This window comes from Chiloscyllium punctatum, chromosome 1 (assembly GCF_047496795.1).
Source record: "Chiloscyllium punctatum isolate Juve2018m chromosome 1, sChiPun1.3, whole genome shotgun sequence".
Classification (NCBI taxonomy): Eukaryota; Metazoa; Chordata; class Chondrichthyes; order Orectolobiformes; family Hemiscylliidae; genus Chiloscyllium; species Chiloscyllium punctatum.
Genome location: NC_092739.1, coordinates 145,058,820 through 145,081,953, shown reverse-complemented (window position 1 = coordinate 145,081,953; position 23,134 = coordinate 145,058,820). Strand labels below are relative to the sequence as shown.

The 23,134-nt window shown below is 43.5% G+C and overlaps 1 protein-coding gene across 2 annotated transcripts in view; it reads right to left on the bottom strand.

Moving 5' to 3' along the window:
- Positions 1 to 23,134, bottom strand: part of LOC140480988 (uncharacterized) — a 55,395-nt gene that overhangs the window by 5,904 nt on the left and 26,357 nt on the right. For both annotated transcript variants that reach the window (XM_072576602.1, XM_072576608.1), the window contains one exon: positions 6,275 to 6,439. In XM_072576602.1, coding sequence (XP_072432703.1) covers positions 6,275 to 6,439 — 165 coding nt within the window. The remainder of the gene's footprint in view (positions 1 to 6,274; positions 6,440 to 23,134) is intronic.

The window sequence follows — 23,134 nt, the reverse complement described above, 5'->3', positions numbered from 1 at the left end:
AGGCGAGATGAACGTTTGTGTGTGTCTGGTTTAAATTAGCAGAGGGTTTTACCCCGTGTCATAATACCTACAGAATCTATTTGGTCATTAACACCTATAAACACCTCCCAGAGGTTTGGCATTTATTAAGGCCCCCTTATAGTGCTTTCTTCTGCATTCCACGCTTTACTGTTTGATACCCATTACCTCTCATTATACTTTACAGGTACCTTCAGATATCTGAAGCATGAATCCAAATTTTACCAACTTTTTATTCTGAGTAACTTTCCACCATTGAGGTCTAACACAGTAGGACAGGCAGCATCTGAGGAGCAGGAGAGTTGACGTTTCGGGCATAAGGAAGAAGGGCTTATGCCCGAAACATCTATTCTCCTGCTCCTCGGATGCTGCCTGTCCTGCTGTGTTTTTCTAGCACCACAGTTTTCAACTCTGGTCTCCAGCGTCTGCAGTCCTCACTTTCTCCCACCATTGAGGTCTGCCAGCCTGGCTGAGCGCTATAGAAATTTCAGAGTTAGGACTGAAAATAATTGGAACCCAGTGATGGGACACAACTTGTCAAGTTTACCACAGGCCTCTATTTGAAGCAATATATATGTTTTAAAAAATGGCAGAGGAACTGATGTCCAGATTTTTAGAAAGCTTAGCTATTTTTAACCTGCATGGCACAATGAAATCATAATGAGTGGCAAATAAAATAATATCAGTGTAGCTCTAATGCTTTCACATTTCCACAGTGCATCTTCACTGGGAACAGATCTATTTTTCTTTCTTTCTTCCTTACTTTTTGACTTTCTATTTCTCAAGAATTTGTTGTTTTCCTTTATTTTCAGCCTCTAGCTCCAAGTCTTCTTGTGTCTTCTCTCACCACTCCTTGGTTTGCCCTTTCTGCTGCTTTTCCAATCTCATTAACACAGTCCATCAGTTCACCATCAGCTGGACGATAGCGTGGTTCTGACAACTGTTTTGTTAAAGTGCATAATTGCAATGACCACCAACCTCCATTTCACCAGGCTAATTATGGCTGCTCTTTCCAAAGGACCCATTTTTAAATTCCAAGAAAATAAATTCCCTCCCTGTTTTATAATTTATAAAATTTATAAAAAGTTTTCATTTATAAAATAAATTTAATAAGACAACAGTGCAAAACAAGACACTAAATTTTTGGATTGTAGCCCACAAGAGGAATAAAGAAGCAAAATGGAATGAGCGTTCCAACCATTCAACTTTAATCACTTGCACCAAGTAGATAATCCATCTCAGCCCCCACCTGAGCCACTAACAATGCTGGTCTTCAGCTAATCTGTTTCACTCCGTACGATATCAAAGTAACAGAGTCAAAAAGTGTTGTGCTGGAAAAGCACAACCAGTCAGGCAGCATCCGAGGAGCCAAAGAGTCGACATTTCAAGCAGAAGCTCTTCATCGGGACTGCCACCTTCTTGGTGAGCTTATGCTCAAAAGGTTGACTCTCCTGTTCCTTGAATGCTGCATGATCGGCTGTGTTTTCCTAGCACCAGACTGTTTGACTCTGATCTCCAGCGTCTGCAGTCCTCTCTTTCCCGCGATATCAAAGTAACAGCAGAGTGTACGGAATACAACTCCGTGGGCTCTAAACCTAGTATTAAGTACTGAACACCAATGCTCTACAACTAGTCTTGTCTTTTGCCAAGTTCTTTCAGTACAGTGCCAGAAGACTGGAGGATAGCAAATGTGGTTCCCCTGTTCAAGAAGGGGAGTAGCGACAACCCTGGCATTATAGACCTGTGAGCCCTTCTTCAGTAGTTGGTAAAGTGTTGGAAAAGGTTATAAGAGATAGGATTTATAATCATCTAGAAAAGAATAATTTGATTAGGGATAGTCAGCACAGTTTTGTGAAGGGCAGGTCGTGCCTCACAAACCTTATTGAGTTCTTTGAGAAAGTGACCAAACAGGTAGATGAGAGTAAACCGATTGATGTGGTGTATATGGATTTCAGCAAGATGTTTGATAAGTTTCCCCACAGTAGGCTATTGCACAAAATGCGGAGGAATGGGATTGTGGGAGATCTAGCAGTTTGGATTAGTAATTGGCTTGCTGAAAGAAGACAGAGGGTGGTGGTTGATGGGAAATGTTCATCCTGGAGTCCAGTTACTAGTGGTGTACCGCAAGGTCAGTGTTGGGTCCACTGCTGTTTGTCATTTTTATAAACGACCTGGATGACAGCGTAGAAGGGTGGGTTAGTAAATTTGCAGATGACACTAAGGTTGGTGGAGTTATGGATAGTGATGAAGGATGTTGTAGGTTACAGAGAGACATAGATAAGCTGCATGTTATGAAGGTTTCATATTTTTATTAATTTATTTCAAATCCTCAACAATAATGTTTTTGCAATCCTTCGGAATTCAAGTTCAGCAGAGGTATCTTTTGTTTTTAAATGATCAATGAACAGATATATTGAAAGTATTTTCAACAAGGCATTCCTTGTAAATTATGTGGTTTCAGTTAATTGTCAGACTTGTTCACTCCCCTTTGTCACTCTCTGTGGCTGTTTGAACAGTATTTTGCAGGCAGTTAAGGTTGGCTTGGTTACCAGTTCAGGGAAGCCTGCTGAAGAAAAGGCTGAATTTGAGAGGTGAGGTTTGAATGTCTGCCCTTGACATCAAGGCAGCATTGGTACCATTAACCTAGTGTGGCATCAAGGAGCCCTAGCAAAATGGGCATGGGAAATTCAATGGGAATGAGAGGAAAGCTTCCTCTTTGTCCTGGAGTGTAAGAGGCTGAGGGGTGACCTTATAGAGGTTTATAAAATCATGAGGAGCATGGTTGGGTAAATAGACAATGTCTTTTCTCTAGAACTAGAAGGTGCAGGTTTAGGGCGAGAGGGGAAGAACTTAAAAGGGACCGAAGAGGCAACTTTTTCATGCAGAGGGTGGTGTGTGTATGGAATGAACTGCCAGAGGAAGTGGTGGAGGCTGGTACAATTACAACATTTAAAAGGCATCTGGATGGGTATATGAATAGGAAGGGTTTAAGAGTGCTTGGGGCCAAGTGTTGGCAAATGAGACTGATTGGGTAAGGATATCTAGTTGGCATGGATGATTTGGACCTCAGGATTCCATAGAGAATCTCTATGGTTTCCATCTCTATGGTTGGAATCATAGCTGGAGAAAAGGAAGATGGTGTGGTTGTTGGAGGTCAATCACCTCAGCTCTGGGACATCTCTGCAGGAGTTCCTCAGGATAGTGTCCTCAGCCCAACCATCTTCAGCTGCTTCATCAATGACTTTTGTTCCATCATAAGGTCAGAAGTGTGGATGTTCACTGATGATTGCACAGTGTTCAGCACCATTCATAACTCTTCAGACAAGGAAGCAGTCCATGCTTGCATGTAACAAGATCTGGAAAAGCTTGGGCCAATTTGTTGCAAGTAACATTCAAGCCACATATATGGCAAGAAATGTACACCTCCAATTTAACACTCTCCCCTTGACACTCAATGGCATTACCATCACTGATTACTACCGCATTAACATCCTAGCTGCTTATTATTGACCAGAAACATAAGTGGATCAGCCACATAAACACTGTGGCTCCAAGAACATGTTGCATATTCGAAGCAAGTAACTCAACCCCAACGTCCCAAAACCTATCGACCACCTATAACGATTGCAACCGAATCTCCACTTGCCTGGGTAAGTACAGGTCCAATGACAATCAACAAAGTAGAATCCGTACAAAATAAAGCAGGATCCTTTCCACCTCGTTAAACATTAACTCCCTCTGTATATGCCATAAAGAAAACCCCCTACATCAATTAGCCAAAGCTTCATCAACAGCACTTTCAAAACATACAACCCATGTTACTTAAAGGAACAAAGACACCAAACACATGGGAACACCACCACTTGCAAGTTCCCTTCCAAATCACACACCTACTTAAGACCATAAGACATAGGAGTGGAAGTAAGGCCATTCGGCCCATCGAGTCCACTCCGCCATTCAATTGATGTAGGGGGTTTTCTTTATGGCATATACAGAGGAAGTTAATGTTTAACGAGGTGGAAAGGATCCTGCTTTATTTTGTACGGATTCTACTTTGTGGCATTTCAACTCCACTTACCCGCATTCTCCCCGTAGCCCTTAATTCCTCGAGACAACAAGAATCTATCAATCTCTGCCTTGAAGACATTTAGCGTCCCGGCTTCCACTGCACTCTGCGGCAATGAATTCCACGGGCCCACCACTCTCTGGCTGAAGAAATGTCTCCGCATTTCTGTTCTGAATTTACCCCCTCTAATTCTAAGGTTGTGTCCACGGGTCCTAGTCTCCTCACCTAACGGAAACAATTTCCTAGCGTCCACCCTTTCCAAGCCATGTATTATCTTGTACATCTCTATTAAGTCTCCCCTTAACCTTCTAAACTCCAATGAATACAATCCCAGGATCCTCAGCCGTTCCTCATATGTTAGACCAACCATTCCAGGGATCTTGACTTGAAAATATACCATCGCCATGACTGACATACAAAATTCCAAATGTTGTAACTGCAGTCAAATTCCAGTAAGACAACATTCCTGCTATTTGTGATGTAGATTTGCAGCATATTATTATTTGGGAACTTGGATTCAAAAGTGGAGGAAAAAATGATTTGTAGTTTCATTTCTGCAACTCAAGATTTTTTACACAAAGGTTAGAAAATTATTTTTAGTAGTGATTTAAAGACAGCTTTACCAAGAAAGCATGAACCTTAAGTTACATAACTATCAGCTAACCTGACAGTTCATTACTGAATGCTTAGAAAGTTGAGTTTTATTACCACAACAGAAACACATGGTTCTGATGCCTCTAGTGGGTCGAAATCAGGATTAAGAGTCCTGAAGATTGTGCTGCCTGCCTAGTGCTATGGTTAAGGATACCACATGTGGGCTGCAGAGGAACTTGGAGTGAGAGGGAAAGGTTCAATTGTTGTGGTATATTTAGGTACCAACAAAATAGGTACAAAGAGGAAAGACGTTCTGAAAGATGCTGAGGGACTGCGTGCAGTTTGGTACTACCTTAAGCAGAACCCCAAAGGAAATAATCTTCAGACTATTATCTGAGCACAAGCACTTTGGGATTCAAATCCATGTCCCTCAGAACATTAGTTTGGGATTAGGTTACGCAATTCAATAACATGGTCAGTGACTGATGACCTGATGAAATTGTTTCAGCCAACAAACTGAATATGCATAAACACTTTATTCCACAAAGACCTCATCTTGCCTTGTATCAATGGATGAATGATGTTCCAATTGAACAGGGAAACCTTGTTTTTAGCACATTCAATCTGGAGACAGTGCAACAAAACCTGAAAGAAGATCAATGTACAGCCATGACAGGCAAGACCTAACGTACTGGATTTCAGAGGTTTGTGAACCAGAGAGTGTCAGATTAGGGAGGTCCAATCTGTATACTTTAAAGTTTAGTCATTGTTGCCATGTAGAAAATTCAGTGGCCAATTTGCACATTTCATACTTTCACACACAACAATTTAATAATGTTTTTAATTGTTTGTCAGACAAATTATGGACAGGGCTCCAAGAGAATTTTCTTTGTCTAAATAATGCCATGGAATCTTATAAATCTGACTGATGAGGGGGCCAGATGGGGTTCAATGTTCACTTCTCATCTGATAGACAGCCCTGCTGTCAGTGCAGCACTCCCTCAGAACTGCTCCAGTCCCTGGAGAGAGAATTGAACACAATTCTGTCTGACTTAGAGGACAGGCTGCCTCAACTGAAATCACCAGAGGAGTGGTAAGATTAGAATCAGAAACAGAGAAAATTTACAACATGTGAGGCCATTATGTCTATGCCAAAAGAAAGATAGCAATCCACCCTAATGCCATTTACCCACTGTGTAGGTTACACAAGTACATATTCAAGTGTCTTTTACATGCAATGAGGATTTCAGCTTAACCCACTTTTTCTAGCAGTAAGTTCAGTATGCTGCTGGTTTCTAATTGAAAACATTTCTCCTCAAACATTTCCTCTAACTAGTCTGCAGATTACTTTAAATCTTCACTTCTTGACTTCTCTGATCATGGAGGGAGCCTGTCCACTCTGGTCTCTCATTATTTTATTTGCCTCAATTAAACCTTCCCTTCAAACGAAAACAACCCCATCCTATCCTGTTATTCCCAGAGGGAAAATTCTCTAGTCTGGACATGATCCTCATCAATCTCTGACCATCTGCAGTGAACCTGTAAAATAGGGAGACACGTAAAAAGCTGAAAACATAAAACAAAGAAAATGTTTACCTGTTATAAAATGCAGCGTAATCGGCAAGTTAAACAAAAGTGGATGTCTTGATCCCAGGAAGCTGAGAATGAAAGCTCCAAAGCCTGTTAATATTCCAAAGTAACTGCACGTGGCCATTACAATAAGTAGAGAAATCCCTTCATAGTTCAGGACGGTATTGGGATCTGCAGAATACAATTGAAGAAAGGCTGGTTAACATAAAGGTAAAGTTGCCATAGTCCTACTGGAGTCGAGAGTGTTGGAAAAGCACAGCAATTCGATTTTCCTGCTCCTCAAATGCTGCCTGACCTGCTGTGCTTTTCCAGCACCACACTCTTGACTGTAATCTCCAGCATCTGCAGGACTCACCTTTGCATAGTCCTACTGGACCATAGGGCTGCACTCTCATTAACCAGAGACAACTGGTGGTGGGTTAACCTGACGGTCACTGCGCCTGAGGCAAGGGGAGAAGGTGAGAAGGAAAGTCCTTCATGGTAACCTTAGCTGCTGCAGGAATTGGACACATGCTGTTAGCATCACACCGCATAATAAACCAGCCATCCAGCCAACTGAGCTAACCAACCCCAGGTTAACATAATGCATTAATCAAAAGAAAAATCTGTACACAAGAAGCTATGGCGATCAACTGCTATTTGCAAGACCGTTAACATGTTTGAAGCAAGCAAGGTCAAGCCAGGTTCAAAAAGGTGTCTGTAACAATGTCGGTATTCTACCCTTGAAATGCTCTTGGGTTCAGCATCACCAGTCCCTTCTTTGATGGATGTTCCAATCCCTGTGACCCAAAGTACAAAGGTAAGGAAGTGATGTTGAACTTGTATAAGACACTTGTTAGAGCTCAACTGGAGTATTGTAGATGACTGTGTGAGCCAAGTGAGAGGAAGGGTGTGGAGAGGGTGCAGAGGTAGTTTGCGAGAATGGTTCCAGAATGAGAACCTTCAGCTCCGAGGATAGAAGAAGCTGTGAAAAGAAGACTAGGAGGAGATCTGATAGAAGTCCTGAAAATCAAGACTGAGCTGGATAGAGCAGATAAGGAGAAACTGTTCCACCCGTAAAAGGAACAAGAACGAGATGGCATAGATCTAAAATGCTCCAGAAAAGAAGCAGGGGTGAAGTGAGGAAACCCTTTCACACTTAGTGACTAGTCACGGTCATGAAGTGCACTGCCTGAGAATGTGAAGGTGGCAGGTACAACTGAGGCACTTAAGAGAGCTTTGGGTCATTATTTGGATAAACATAAGGTGCACGGGGACAAAGCAGGAGATTGATAGATGTTTGAAGAAGCTGGTGCAGGAATGAAGGTCTGAATGACCACTTTCTGCACCATAACGATTCTGTACAACTGACCACCTGGATCCAACACGCCGCCCACCAGTCAGAATGTGGCCGCACCATAACGATTCTGTACAACTGACCACCTGGATCCAACACGCCGCCCACCAGTCAGAATGTGGCTGCACCATAACGATTCTGTACAACTGACCACCTGGATCCAACACGCCGCCCACCAGTCAGAATGTGGCCGCACCATAACGATTCTGTACAACTGACCACCTGGATCCAACACGCCGCCCACCAGTCAGAATGTGGCCGCACCATAACGATTCTGTACAACTGACCACCTGGATCCAACACGCCGCCCACCAGTCAGAATGTGGCTGCACCATAACGATTCTGTACAACTGACCACCTGGATCCAACACGCCGCCCACCAGTCAGAATGTGGCTGCACCATAACGATTCTGTACAACTGACCACCTGGATCCAACACGCCGCCCACCAGTCAGAATGTGGCTGCACCATAACGATTCTGTACAACTGACCACCTGGATCCAACACGCCGCCCACCAGTCAGAATGTGGCTGCACCATAACGATTCTGTACAACTGACCACCTGGATCCAACACGCCGCCCACCAGTCAGAATGTGGCTGCACCATAACGATTCTGTACTACTGACCACCTGGATCCAACACGCTGCCCACCAGTCAGAATGTGGCTGCCAAGGATTCCTATCCAGCCCACACCATGTTCCAAATCAGGGAAGAATACCTGGAAGAGACTGCAACTCCAATCAGATGCTCTTTCCTTCCCGTCTTTATGTAAGAACTAGGAGAAAAATAGGTCATTTAGCGCCTCATGCTTGCTACTAGTCAATAGGATCATGGCAGATCTCATCACGCCCTTAACTCCACTTTCCTGCCTTGGTAAAATTAGATTATATGGGATTCTGGGAGAGCTTGCCAATTAAGTACAGATTTGGCTTGACAGTGGTAGAAGGTTGATTTTTGGATTGGAACCTTGTGACCAATGGTGTTCCGCAGGGATCGCTGTGAGGTCCACTGCTGCTTCTCATTTAAATAAATAATGTGCATGACATTTTAGGAGGCATGGTTAGTAGGTTTGCTGATGACACACAAATCAGTGATATCGCCTGAAATAACTCCACAGAGGCCAGCATCCCGTCACCTAATCACCCTTTACTCACACGTGGAGAGTCTTTGACACTGGCCCGGCTCCCTCAGAGCCAGCTCTCAAGAGTGTCAGAATATCTGACATATCTTTTTATCTTGCAGCCAGGGCTCCATGATTGGACCATATTAACAGGCCCAATCAGGGGACCCATATTCTATGATGTTTAGCTAGTTCACCTGGCTGGCTACATTACAATCATTACATAGTCAACAGTGAAGAAAGATTGTCTAAGATTTAAAAGGGATCTTGATCAACTGGTCCAATGGGCTGAGGAGGGGCAGATGGAGTTTAATTCAGATAAGTGCAAGGTATTGCAGTTTGGTAAAATAAACAAGGACTTATACAGTTAATGGTAGAGCCCTGGGCAGTGTTGTCGAACAGAGAGATTTAGGGATTCCATAAGATCATAAGACATAGGAGTGGAAGTAAGGCCATTCGGCCCATCGAGTCCACTCCGCCATTCAATCATGGCTGATGCGCATTTCAGCTCCACTTACCAGTGTTCTCCCCGTAGCCCTTAATTCCTCTAGACAACAAGAATCTATCAATCTCGGCCTTGAAGACATTTAGCGTCCCGGCTTCCACTGCACTCCGTAGCAATGAATTCCACAGGCCCACCACTCTCTGGCTGAAGAAATGTCTCCGCATTTCTGTTCTGAAATGACCCCCTCGAATTCTAAGGCTGTGTCCACGGGTCCTAGTCTCCTCGTCTAACGGAAACAATTTCCTAGCATCCACCTTTTCCAAGCCATGTATTATTTTGTACGTCTCTATTAAGTCTCCCCTTAATCTTCTAAACTCCAACGAATACAATCTCAGTATCCTCAGCCATTCCTCATATGCTAGACCTGTCATTCCAGGGATCATCCGTGTGAATCTCCGCTGGACACGTTCCAGTGCCAGTATGTCCTTCCTGAGGTGTGGGGACCAAAACTGGACACAGTACTCCAAATGGGGCCTAACCAGAGCTTTATAAAGTCTTAGTAGTACATCTCTGCTTTTATATTCCAACCCTCTTGAGATAAGAGACAACTTTGCATTCGTTTTCTTAATCACAGACTCAACCTGCATGTTTACCTTTAGAGAATCCTCGACTAGCACTCCCAGATCCCTTTGTGCTTTGGCTTTATTAATTTTCTCACCATTTAGAAAGTAGTCCATGCTTTTATTCTTTTTGCCAAAGTGCAAGACCTCGCACTTGCTCACGTTAAATTCCATCAGCCATTTCCTGGACCACTCTCCCAACCTGTCTAGATCCTTCTGTAGCCTCCCCACTTCCTCAGTACTACCTGCCTGTCCACCTATCTTCGTATCATCGGCAAACTTCGCTAGAATGCCCCCGGTTCCCTCATCCAAATCATTAATATATAATGCGAACAGCTGTGGCCCCAGCACCGAACCCTGCGGGACACCGCTCGTCACCGGCTGCCATTCTGAAAAAGAACCTTTTATCCCAACTCTCTGCCTTCTGTTAGACAGCCAATCCTCAATCCATCCCAGCAGCTCACCTCGAACACCATGGGCCCTCACCTTGCTCAGCAGCCTCCCGTGTGGCACCTTATCAAAGGCCTTTTGAAAGTCTAGATAGACCACATCCACTGGGTTTCCCTGGTCTAACCTACTTGTTACCTCTTCAAAAAATTCCAACAGGTTTGTCAGGCATGACCTCCCTTTACTAAATCCATGTTGACTTGTTCTAATCAGACTCTGCTCTTCCAAGAATTTAGAAACCTCATCCTTAATGATGGATTCTAGAATTTTACCAACAACCGAGGTTAAGCTGATTGGCCTATAATTTTCCATCTTTTGCCTTGATCCTTTCTTGAACAAGGGGGTTACAACAGCCATCTTCCAATCATCCGGGACCTTTCCTGACTCCAGTGACTCTTGAAAGATCTCAACCAATGCCTCTGCTATTTCCTCAGCAACCTCTCTCAGAACTCTAGGGTGTATCCCATCGGGGCCAGGAGATTTATCAATTTTAAGACTTTTTAACTTTTCTAGCACTATCTCTTTCGTAATGGCAACCATACTCAACTCAGCCCCGTGACACCCTTTAATTTTTGGGATATTCAGGTATATAGTTCCTTGAAAGTTGCATCAGAGGTAGACAGGGTGGTTAAGAAGGCACTTAGCATGCTTGCCTTCATTGCTCAGATTTTTGTGTACAGGAATTAGGACGACATGTTGAGGTTGTATAGGATGTTGGTGACCCTGCTATAGATGGGAAGGATATTGTTAAATTGGAGAGGTTCAGAAAATATTTCACAGGATGTTGCCAGAAATGGAGGGCTTGAGTTATAAGGAGGGGCTGGATAGGCTGGGACTTCTTTCATCAGAGAACAGGAGGTTGGGGGAGACCTTATCGGAGTTTATAAAATCATGAGGGGCATGATAAGGTGAATAACAAAGGTCTTTTCCCTAGGCTGGGGGCGTTCAAAACTCAAAATAGAATTAGTATTAGAATCCCTACAGTATGGAATCAGGCCCTTCAGCCCACCAAGTCCACACCGACCCTCCGAAGAATATCCCATCCAGACCCATTCCTCGATGTTTACCCCTGACTCATACACCTAACCCACCCATCCCTGAACACTATGGGCGGTTGAGCATGGCCAATTCAGCTAACCTGTACATCTTTGGATTGTGGGAGGAAACTGGAGCACCAGGAGGAAACCCACGCAGACACAGGGAGAATGTGCAAACTCCACACAAACAGTCGTATGAGGCTGGAATCGAACCTGGGTCCCTGATGCTGAGAGGCAGCAAAGCCAACCACTGAGCCACCATGCCGCCCCATTTTTAATTTTTTTTGGATTTATATTTTATATTATTCCCAATTCTTCCACCGTATATGCTCCCAAGAGGACCAATTCCACCATAGACCAACCCAGATGGCCTCCTTCTACAAAGACTGCAATTTCCCCTCCCACGTGGTTGACAATACCCTCCAGCACATCTCCTGCACTTCCCACACCTCTACCCTTGGACCCCACCCCTCCAATCACAACAAGGACAGAATCCATCCCCTCCCCCAATCCCGGCCCTCAACTTCCACTCCATCAATCACCAGGTACATCACATCATCCTTCATCATTTCTGCCACTTACTCACAGACCCCACCACAAGAGATATATTTCCCTCCCCATCCCTATCTGCGTTCCGGAGTCACCATTCCCTCCACGACTCCCTTGTTAGATCCATGCCCCCCACACCTCCCACCTTAACTCTGTCCAAGGCCCCAAAGGATCCTTCCACATCCGATAGAGTACATCTACACATGTCATCTACTATGTCTGTTGCTCTCAATGTGGTCTCCTTTACACTGGGGAGACAGGATGCCAACTTGTGGAACATTTCAGAGAATCTGGGACACCCGCACTGACCAATCCCACTGCCCTATGGCCGAACACTTTAACTCCCCCTCCCACTCTGCCAAGGACATGCAAGTCCTGGGCCTCCTCCACCAGCAAACCCTAACCACCCGACACCTGGAGGAACAGCGCCTCATCTTCCACCTTGGGATCAATGTCGATTTCATCAGTTTCCTGATCTACCTCCCCCCCTCCCCACCTTGTGGGGATCTAACCTTCCAACTTGACACCGCCCTCTTGAACTATCCAACCTGTCCATCTTCCTTCCCACCTATTTACTCAACTCTCCTCTCTCACCTACCACCTTCACCCCCACCTTCATCTACCTATCGAATTCCCTCCCCCCAGCCCCACCTCCCCCCATTTATCTCTTGGCCCCCTTGGGCCACAAGCCTCATTCCTGATGAAATGCTTATATTTGACACGTCGATTCTCCTGTTCCTCAGATACTGCTTAACCGACTGTGCTTTTCCAGCATCACACTCTTCAACTCTGAGCACCAGTATCTGCAGCCCTCACTTTCTCCTTGGAAAAATATCACCATTCCTCAATGTCACTAGATGAAAATCCTGGAATTCCTTCTCTTATGGCATTGTGGGTCAACCCACAGCACATAGACTGCAGCGATTCAAGAAGGCAGCTCATCACCATCTTCCCAAGGACAACTAAGGACAGACAATAAACGCTCGCACATTCTGTGAGTGAATAAGAAAGTCCGCAGATAATGAGCGAGTAATTTCTGGGCACACAGTTCTCTTCCTAATGAAAGATACCAATTCCTACAGTTGGCACATGCTACATCTTTCCTGGCACAAGGCCCTCCCTCCCAGTATTACTTTCTATCTTTGTTCACCAACATGGTAAACACCACTACAATGTGCAGGATGAGAAGCTAAGCAACATAGCAATCTGATTTATTCATATAATGCTAATTGTGGTCTGTGGTCAAGTAAAAACAAATGAAATGGGATTTTTGGCACTTAGGAAATAGCAGTTTTCAAATAATATAAATGTACTTTTTGAGCTGAGTATTGTTAATCATTGTTAAGTGTCCACTAATTTATAAGATTGGTAAGAGAGAGGTGTGATATTAATTAATGGACAGAAGATTGGTTGGCTACCAGGAAACAGAATAGTCATAAACAGGTCACTTGGCAAGACATGACAAGTGGTGTGTGACCTCAAGTTTTTATCATTGATATAAATGACTTGGATAAACGGATCAAAGATGATGTTCAGACATATAAAAAAGTAAAAAATAAAAGCAAACTACTGCTTTGACAAAGGGTCGGTTAGACTCGAAACGTCAGCTCTTTTCTCTCCTTACAGATACTGCCAGACCTGCTGAGATTTTCCAGATTAAAAAAGTAAATTGTGAAGAGAACTTTAAGAAACTTTAGAGGGATATAGATTAATTGAGTGGGCAAAGATCTGGCAAATGTGGGAAAATACGAAATTGTCCATTTCGGCAGAAAGAATAAGTGGTGAGAGATTGCAGAATGTAGATATGCAGAGGGATCTAGGTAAACTAATATGTGAATGGTAAAGTTTAGTATGCAAGGACAACAAATAATTGGAAAAGACTGGAGAAGCTAGGGTTGTATCCACTGGAGTTTTGAACATGTTAGGTGCTGAGGGTCTTGACAGGCTGGATGTGGGAGAATGAATACTGGAGGAACTCAACAGGTCTGGCAGCATCTCTGAAGGGAAAAAGAGAGCTAACATTTTGAGTCCAGTTGTCACCCATTGCAGACAGAGATGAGGAGAATTTTTCTTCACCCAGAGTGTCATGAGTCTTTGGAATTCTTCTTCAAAAGGCACAGGATTTGAATGCTTTTAAACACACAGGGAGATTGACTCCTCAGTTCTGAAGAAGCGTCATACCCAACATGAAACATTAACTCTGGTTCTCTCTCCACTGATGCTGCCAAACCGGCCAATTTTTTCCAGTATTTTCTGTTTATAGATCAATGGAAATTGCTCTCTTCAAGACTGCAGGGAAGAAAATTGAAAGAGCAAAGGTCTGAGTTAATTAATCTTCATTGTATTTCTAAGATACATTACAAAATGAGTGATTCGCTGACCGTGACTTGATAGTGACTCACTGAGTGGCAGGTTAGCCCACTCATCAGGTTAGAAATTACACAGTTCTGAACCCATGCATTCTAGTGTACAATACGGATCGGAAAGTATGACTCTAAGATAAGCTGCACTGTATCACCCCCATAAAGACCATATGCAATGGCAGAGACAAATATAGAATCAATTTTACACACAGCTATTTTGGCACAGGAAGAAACTCGATACGCTGAAGGTGGGGGGTGACTACAATCATTAAACGATATCATGTCACATCCACCCCAGCAGGCATTTTATTTCATTCTACCTTTCACGGAACTAATCTATGATGATGTATTGATCATATTGACATCTTCCACTTTTAGATGTGAACCCAGGTATCATGGCATCTTTGGAAAGTCCCTCTCCACATCCTCCCCAAATAACTCATAGGAAATGTTTGCAAGTCATGGTATGTACAATACTGTTCTGCTCATAATGCTCTACTTCCAATAGGTCAAGTTCTGGACTCTACGCTCACAATAGATTCGACTCTCATCATTCGAGTAGATTCTGGTAAGCAAAGGTAGTACATCGGAAACAGCCCCTGGAAAGAGAGAGCTCCTGGGGGCTGTGTCTAAAATCCAGCCAGTACATCGATGAGCTAACCCACATCACATGGCTAGAAGTGAACATTTTAATGCTTACAAAGCGTTCAAGTCCAATTGCCAATACTGACGTGGTGAAGGGTACCATACCCACATGTAACTGGACCTGGGTACCAATAATGGAAAGTCATTTTCAAATGGCGGCATTGACCAACCCCAACAGCAGTGGACCTAATCACCCTCACTCTGCCTAAACATCAAGGTCATGTCAATTATTGTTAACCTGCAGTACGTCAGCCACAATACCACTGCATTTGGTGGAGGTGGCCACTGTTGGGTCTTCTCCATGAAGCAACTCAACTTCAGATTCTCCAAAGACTTTTCACCAACTACAATCCACATCAGGAATATGATGGAATATTCCTTAACCTGTCTGATTCACTGTTGTCCTCTAGGGAAAAAAAAATCCTTGCCCAGTCTAGCCAACATAAGACTCCAGACAGACAGCAATATGGCTGTCTCCTCAACTGGCCCACCAACCCACTGAGTTGTATGCAAGGCCAAACACAGCATTAAATGTTGGCTCAACCAGCGACACCCATGAACAATAATTCTTTTAAAAATCTTAATTTGGCTATCACCTCACAGCTGCAAAAACACTCGTGATGCTTGACACCCCATCCAGGACGTAACAGCGCACTCAGCTGACACAGCAGGAACTAACCTAAATATTCAGTCACTCCATCCTCAACACTGTATAGTGTTAGAATCATCAAAACATTAGAGCACAGAAAGGGGCCATTCAGCCCATTGCATCTGTACTGGACAAAAGAACGCCAGCTGCCAATTCTAATCCCAACTTCCTGTAACTGATCCCAAGTTACAGCACCTCAGGTGGGAATCCAGGTACGTTTTTTAAAATGGGTTGAGGGTTGCTGCCTCCACCACCAAAAACCTTTTTTTTTTAAAGTTTGCTTGAGCTATAGAATTTTATTTGCTTCAGATTTGGTTTATTCATTCACAGGATGGTTGCCCATCCTCAATTGCCCTTGTGAAGGTGATGGAGGTGACCTACTTTCTTGAACTGCTGCAGTCCACGTGATTCAGGTACAGCCATTCTGCATCAAGGACAAAGCCAACACTGATTGCTCATTTCCAGTTGCTCTTGAATACAACTGAATGGCTCTCTAAGCTGCTTCAGACAGCAGTTACGAGTCACCCACATTGCTGTGATCAGGAAACACATGTAAGGCCAGACCAGCATGGTAGATTTCCTCCCAGGAAGGACACAAATGAACCAGATGGGTTGTTGCAATTATTACTGAAATTAACATTTCGTTCCAGAAGTGATTTAAATTCCCTCCTTTGCTATGGTGGGATTTGAGCTCATGAATTAGTCCATTTGTTTCGGAATTACAAGTCGGTAACATTGCTGCTCTGTCACCTTAAAGGATGCACTACAGCAACATTGTTTGGTACAGTTCCCTAACTGCCTCAGATCAGACTTGAACTAATTTTTCTGCCCTAGCTGGGCAGAACACTGAACACTTTGTGATATTTCATTGCAGGCCTCTGCTCAATAACTGTAACAATGCCTTAGAGCAATAGATATAGAATAAGGAACACACGTTAGCACTACATATATTTAGGAATTACTAATTGCTCAGAATGTAGACATTGTCACTGTGGCTACCATATGGTCAAAACTGATAAAATAAATCTTATTCTTTTCTGAGGAAATCATTATGAGTTTTGGAAATAAGCTTCATTGACCCAAAAGTAATCAGATTTGGCACAGACCTTCTTTCGTTTATGGCTCCTATAAATATCAACCTATAAGTAGCCCATGTAGCTGTCAATTGTCTGTTCTAAGTGTGGTTTATAGAGTTCTCTGCTCACTGAAGTAAAATTGGTTTCCTATTACTCAGTGGCACACATTTTCAAGGATGTTGAAGTCATGGGAGGTGGGGGAGGGATAAAGAAGGGTGGAATTAAATCAGGCCTAAAAGGCAAAAATGATTCATAAAAAGTTATCAGAATGTGTAAATGAGTATGGAAAAACATTTGAAAGAAAGTATTTAAAAACTGCACGCTGTGTAGAGATTATGAATCACAGTTTAGTAGGCAGGTAATGAACCTCAGAAGGTTAGCAAGCAGAAGTTAGCAAAGCTAATACAATCTGATCGTTTACTGTGAGAGAATTGAAATGCAAAAGGATGCTGAGATTCAATTTGACCAGCATTGGTGAGACCAAGTGTGTATGTAGTACAGGTCTTCTTATTTAAGAAAGGCCGTGAATCCACTTGAAGCAGTTACTAGGCTAACACCTTATGAAGAAATTGGACAGATTGTGCCTGTATACTATGAAGCTTAGGAGAGTAAGAGGTGACTTGGTTGAAACATATACAATATACTAAAGGGTCTTGACAGAGAGCACGTGTAATGGATGTTTCTTCATGTGGGAGTTTCTAGAACTAGGAGGGCTAAAGTTAACCTGTCCATTGTCTACAAGGCACAGTCGGAGTGAAATGAAACACTTAGCACTTGCCTGGGTGACTAAAGCTCCAACAACACTCGAAGCTCGATACCATCCAAAACAAAGTAGCCCCTTTGAACATAGAACACAGAACATTACTGTGCAGTCCAGGCCCTTCAGCCCTCGATGCTGTGCCGACCTGTGGAACCAAACTTAAGCCCATCTATCCTCCACTATTCCATTTTCAGCCATATGTTTATCCAATAACCATTTAAATGCCCTTAACGTTGATGAGTCTACTACTGTTGCAGGCAGGGCACTCCATGCTCCTACTATGCTGAGTAAAGAAACTACCTCCATCACTCACCCCTCAATTTAAAGCTATGTCCCATCGTGCTAGCCATCACCATCTGAGGAAAAAGGCTCTCACTGTCCACCTTTTATATCTTATATGTCTCAATTAAGTCACCTCTCAACTTTCTTCTCACTAACGAAAACAGCCTCTAGTCCCTCAGCCTTTCTTTGTAAAACCTTCCTTTCATATCAGGCAACACCCTGGTAAATCTCCTCTGCACCTCTCCAAAGCTTCACATCCTTCCTATAACGCAGTGACCAGAACTGTACACAATACTCCAAGTGTAGAGTTGGAGTTTTGTACAGCTGCAGCATAACCTCATGACTCTAAAACTTAATCCCTCTATCAATAAAAGCTAACAACTGTATGCCTTCTTAACAACCCTATCAACCTGAGTGGCAACTTTCAGGGATCTGTGTACCTGGACACAAAGATCTCTCTGTTCATCTACACTACCAAGAATCTTATCATTAGCCCAGTGCTCTTTATTCCTGTTGCTCCTTCCAAAGTGAATCACCTCACACTTTTCCACATTAAACTCTATTTGTCATCTCTCATCTCAGCTCTGCAGCTTATCTCTGTCTCTCTGTAACCTGCAACATCCTTCAGCACTATCCACAACTCCACCAGCCTTACTGTCATCTGCAAATTTACTAACCCATCCTTCTAAGCCCTCATCCAGGTTTTATGAAAATGACAAACAGCAGTGGTCCCAAAACAGATCCTTGCAGTACCCCACTCGTAACTGAACTCCAGGATTAACATTTCCCATCAACTACCACCCTCTGTCCTCTTTTAGCGAATCAATATCTGACCCAAACCACTAAATCACCATTAAACCCATGCCTCTGTAATTTGTGCAATAGCCTACTGTGGGGAATCTCATCAAACAATTTACTGAAATCCATATATACCACATCAACTGCTTTACCCTCATCCACCTGTTTGGTCACCTTCTCAAAGAATTCAATAAGGTTTGTGAGGCACAACTTATCCTTCACAAAACTGTGTTGACTATCCGTAGTCAACTTATTCCTCTCTAGATGATTATAAATCCTATCTCTTATAACCTTTTCCAATACTTTACACACAAACGAAGTAAGGGTCACTGGTGAAAATTTATCAGGGCTGTCTCCACTCCCCTTTTTGAACAAGGGGACAACATTTGCTATCCTCCAAGTCTTCTAATACTATTCCTGTTGAAAATGATGACGTAAAGATCAAAGCCAAAGGCTCTGCAATCCCTTCCTGGCTTCCCAGAGGATCCTGAGATAATTCCCCCCCATCCAGCCCAAGGGATTTATCTATTTTCACACTTTCCAGAATTGCTAACACCTCCTCCTTGCGAACCTCAATCCTGTCTAGTCTAGCAGCCTGTGCCTCAATATTCTCCTTGACAACATTGTCTTTTTCCAGTGTGAATTCTGACGAAAAATATTCATTTAGTGCTTCCCCCATCTCCACGGACCCCACACACAACTTCCCACTACTGTCCTTGATTGGCCCTAATCTTTCTCCAGACACTCTTTTATTCCTGACATACCTAGAGAAAGCTTTAGGGTTTTCTTGATCCTATCTGCCAAAGACTTCTCATGTCACTTCCTGGCTCTTCTTAGCTCTCTCTTTAGGTCTTTCCTAGCTAACTTGTAACTCTCAAGCGCCCTGAGCCTTTATATCTCATCCTGACATAAGCGTTCTTCTTTCCCTTGACAAGAGCTTCAACTTCTTTAGTAAACCAAGGCTCCCTCACTCGACCACTTCCTCCCTGTCTGACAGGTAAATACTTATCAAGGACACGCAGTGTCTGTCCCTTGAATAAACTCCACATTTCAATTGTGCCCATTCCCTGTAGTTTTCTTCCCATCCAATGCATCATAAATCTTGCCTAATCGCATAATTGCCTTTCCCCCAGCAATAACTCTTGCCCTGCATTATATAGCTATCCCTTTCCATCGCTAAAGCAAACATAACTGAATTGTGGTCATTATCACCAAAGTGCTGACCTACCTCCAAAATCTAACACCTGGCTAGATTAATTATCCAGTACCAAATTCAATGTGGCCTTGCCCCTTGTTGGCTTGTCTACATACTGTGTCAGGAAACCATTCTGCATACACTGGACAAAAATGAACCCATCTAAAATATTCAAACTATAGTATTTCCAGTCAATATTTGGAAAGTTAAAGACCCCCATAACAACTACCCTGTCTCTCTCACTCCTATCGAGAATCATCTTTGCTATCCTTTCCTCTACATCTCTGGAACTATTCGGAGGCCTATAGAAAACTCCCAACAGGGTGACCTCTCCTTTCCTGTTTCTAACCTCAGCCCATTCTACCTCAGTAGATGAGTCCCCAAACATTCTTTCTGCCACCGTAATACTGGCCTTGACTAACAATGCCACACCTCCCCCTCTTTTACCATCTTCTCTGTTCTTACTGAAACATCTAAACCCCAGAACCTGCAACAACCATTCTTGTCCCGGTCTATCCATGTCTACAAAATGGCCACAACATCGAAGTCCCAGGTACAAACCCATGCTGCAAATTCACCCACCTTATGCAGAATGCTCCTGGCATTGAAGTGGACACACTTCAAAGCACCTTCCTGCTTGCCGGTCTACTCTTGCAACCTTGAAACCTCATTTCTGACCTCACTACTCTCAATCGCCTACACACTTGATGAGAACAAAATCCATAAGCATTCACTCATCTATTACTCATAGTCGGTAGCAGCAGTGTGTACCATCATCAAGGTGCACTGCAGAAATTCACAAAACCACCTTCCGAACCCACGACCACTACAAGGACAGGGGCAGCAGATACATAGGAACACCATCATCTACAAGTTCCCCTTCCATGTCACTCACCATCCTGACTTGGAAATATATCACTGTTCCTTCAGAGTTGCTGGGTCAAAGTCTTGACACTCTTTAACAGCTTTGTGGGTTAATCCACAGCAGAAGGACTGCTGAGGTTCAAAAAGGCAGCTTAACAGACTGATTAGCAAGGTTAGATCTCACGGAATACAGGGAGAACTAGCCATTTGGATAGAGAACTGGCTCAAAGGTAGAAGACAGAGGGTAGTGGTGGAGGGTTGTTTTTCATACTGAAGGCCTGTGACCAGTGGAGTGCCACAAGGATCGGTGCTGGGTCCACTACTTTTTGTCATTTACTCAATGATTTGGATGCGAGCATAAGAGGTACAGTTAGTAAGTTTGCAGATGACACCAAAATTGGAGGTGTAGTGGACAACGAAGAGGGTTACCTCAGATTACAACAGGATCTGGACCAGATGGGCCAATGGGCTGAGAAGTGGCAGATGGAGTTTAATTCAGATAAATGCAAGGTGCTGCATTTTGGGAAAGCAAATCTTAGCAGGACTTATACACTTAATGGTAAAGTCCTAGAAAGTGTTGCTGAACAAAGAGACCTTGGAGTGCAGGTTCATAGCTCCTTGAAAGTGGAGTCACAGGTGGTTAGGATAGTGAAGAAGGTGTTTGGTATGCTTTCCTTTATTGTTCAGAGTATTGAGTACAGGAGTTGGGAGGTCATGTTGCGGCTGTACAGGACATTGGTTGGGCCACTGTTGGAACATTGTTTGCAATTCTGGTCTCCTTCCTATCAGAAAGATGTTGTGAAACTTGAAAAGGCTCAGAAAAGATTTACAAGGATGTTGCCAGGGTTGGAGGATTTGAGCTATAGGGGGAGGCTGAACAGGCTGGAGCTGTTTTCCCTGGAGCGTCGGAGGCTGAGGGGTGACCTTATAGAGGTTTACAAAATTATGAGGGGCATGGATAGGATATATAGACAAAGTCTTTTCCCTCGGGTTGGGGAATCCAGAACTAGAGGGCATAGGTTTAGGGTGAGAGGGAAAGATATAAAAGAGACCTAAGGGTGGTACGTGTATGGAATGAGCTGCCAGAGGAGGTGGTGGAGGCTGGTACAATTGCAACATTTAAGAGGCATTTGGATGGGTATATGAATAGAAAGGGTTTGGAGGGATATGGGCCAGGTGCTGGCAGGTGGGAACTAGATTGGGTTGGGATATCTGGTCGGCATGGACGGGTTGGACCGAAGGGTCTGTTTCCATGCTCTACATCTCTATGACTCTATGGCCTTCTTCAGGGCAACTAGGCACAGGCAGTAACTGCTGCCCGCCACATCCTGTTAATTAATAAATAAAGAGATGTGCATCCATGACAGAGAATTAATCATTTGTTGAAGGAGATTGTGCTTCATTGCACGGCAATTCCAGAAGATACAATCTGAATTATCACAAAGTGTGGATGATTCTGGGCACTGAAGACAGAATCTAGATTGCAACATTGTACTATTTACCTTTCTAGAAACTGCTACTTGCTCACAATAATAACTACTCAATTGCTGTTCAGGAGCTATATTTTGGCACAGATGTTACATGATAGGAGAACACTTCAGGAAATTAGAGTGTACTTTTTCAGTGACAGATAGGCTTATCATTTGATCTAATTTCCTGTTAATGGAATAACAACAGCAAGAGGAACAATAACAAGTTATATCAGTTCTGCCAAACAGCTTTCTAGATTACCGGAGAGGAACATGTGGTTCTTGGTCAGATTGTCTGAAACACAAAGACCTTACAGAGCCGTTTGAGCTTATACTTTGCAACATCCCTCCCAAGCTATATGGGCTTCTTTAAAATGGTCACAAGGTAGGTACATCCACAATGCCATTAAAAAGGGAGCTCCACAAATTTGGCCCAGTGACAGTGAAAGAGCACTGATGTATTTTCAAGTCAAGATGGCGTGTAGCTTGAAGCTGGTGCACTGCTGCCACTGTGCATTGGTTGTGGACGGAGAGAATGTTTAAGATGGTGAATGGGGTTCCAATCAGGAGCTGCACTCATCCAGGCAAGCAGAGAGCACTCCATGACACTCCTGGCTTGTGCTTTGTAGGTGTGTTTGATTATTTAGGAAACCCAGATTGTATGTTGCAGCGTTTCCAAGAGAAAGCAGTTTTATGATAGTGTGTTTATCAGGTAGTTATTAGGCCAGAGGAGGGCCAATGATGTAGTGGTAATGTTGCTGGATGAGCAATTCAGGGACCCACACTAACACTATGGGGACACAGGTTCAAGTCTCATTATGGTGGCTGGTGGAATTTAAATTTAAATAAAGCTAGCTTCAGTCATGGCAACCACGGCAACTATTACTGGTGGTTGTAAAAACCAAAGTTTAAGAGGCATTTACACAGGCACATGATCAGGCACAGAACAGAGGGATATGGAGCATATTCATGGAGATAGGATTAGTTTAGAATTGCATCATGGTCAGCATAGACATGATGGGCTGAAAGGCCTGTTCCCGTGCTGTACTGTTCTATACTGTAACAGAAGGCCTCAGGGAGCAAGCAGGGGGTGGGATTTGATTTTGCTTCATGAGGGGAATCAACCTGATCAGCCAAATGGCATCTTTCTGTGCTGTAGATGCCACTGCGGCTCCCAGCAACTGGCTTTATCAGCAAGGCTCAAATTAGC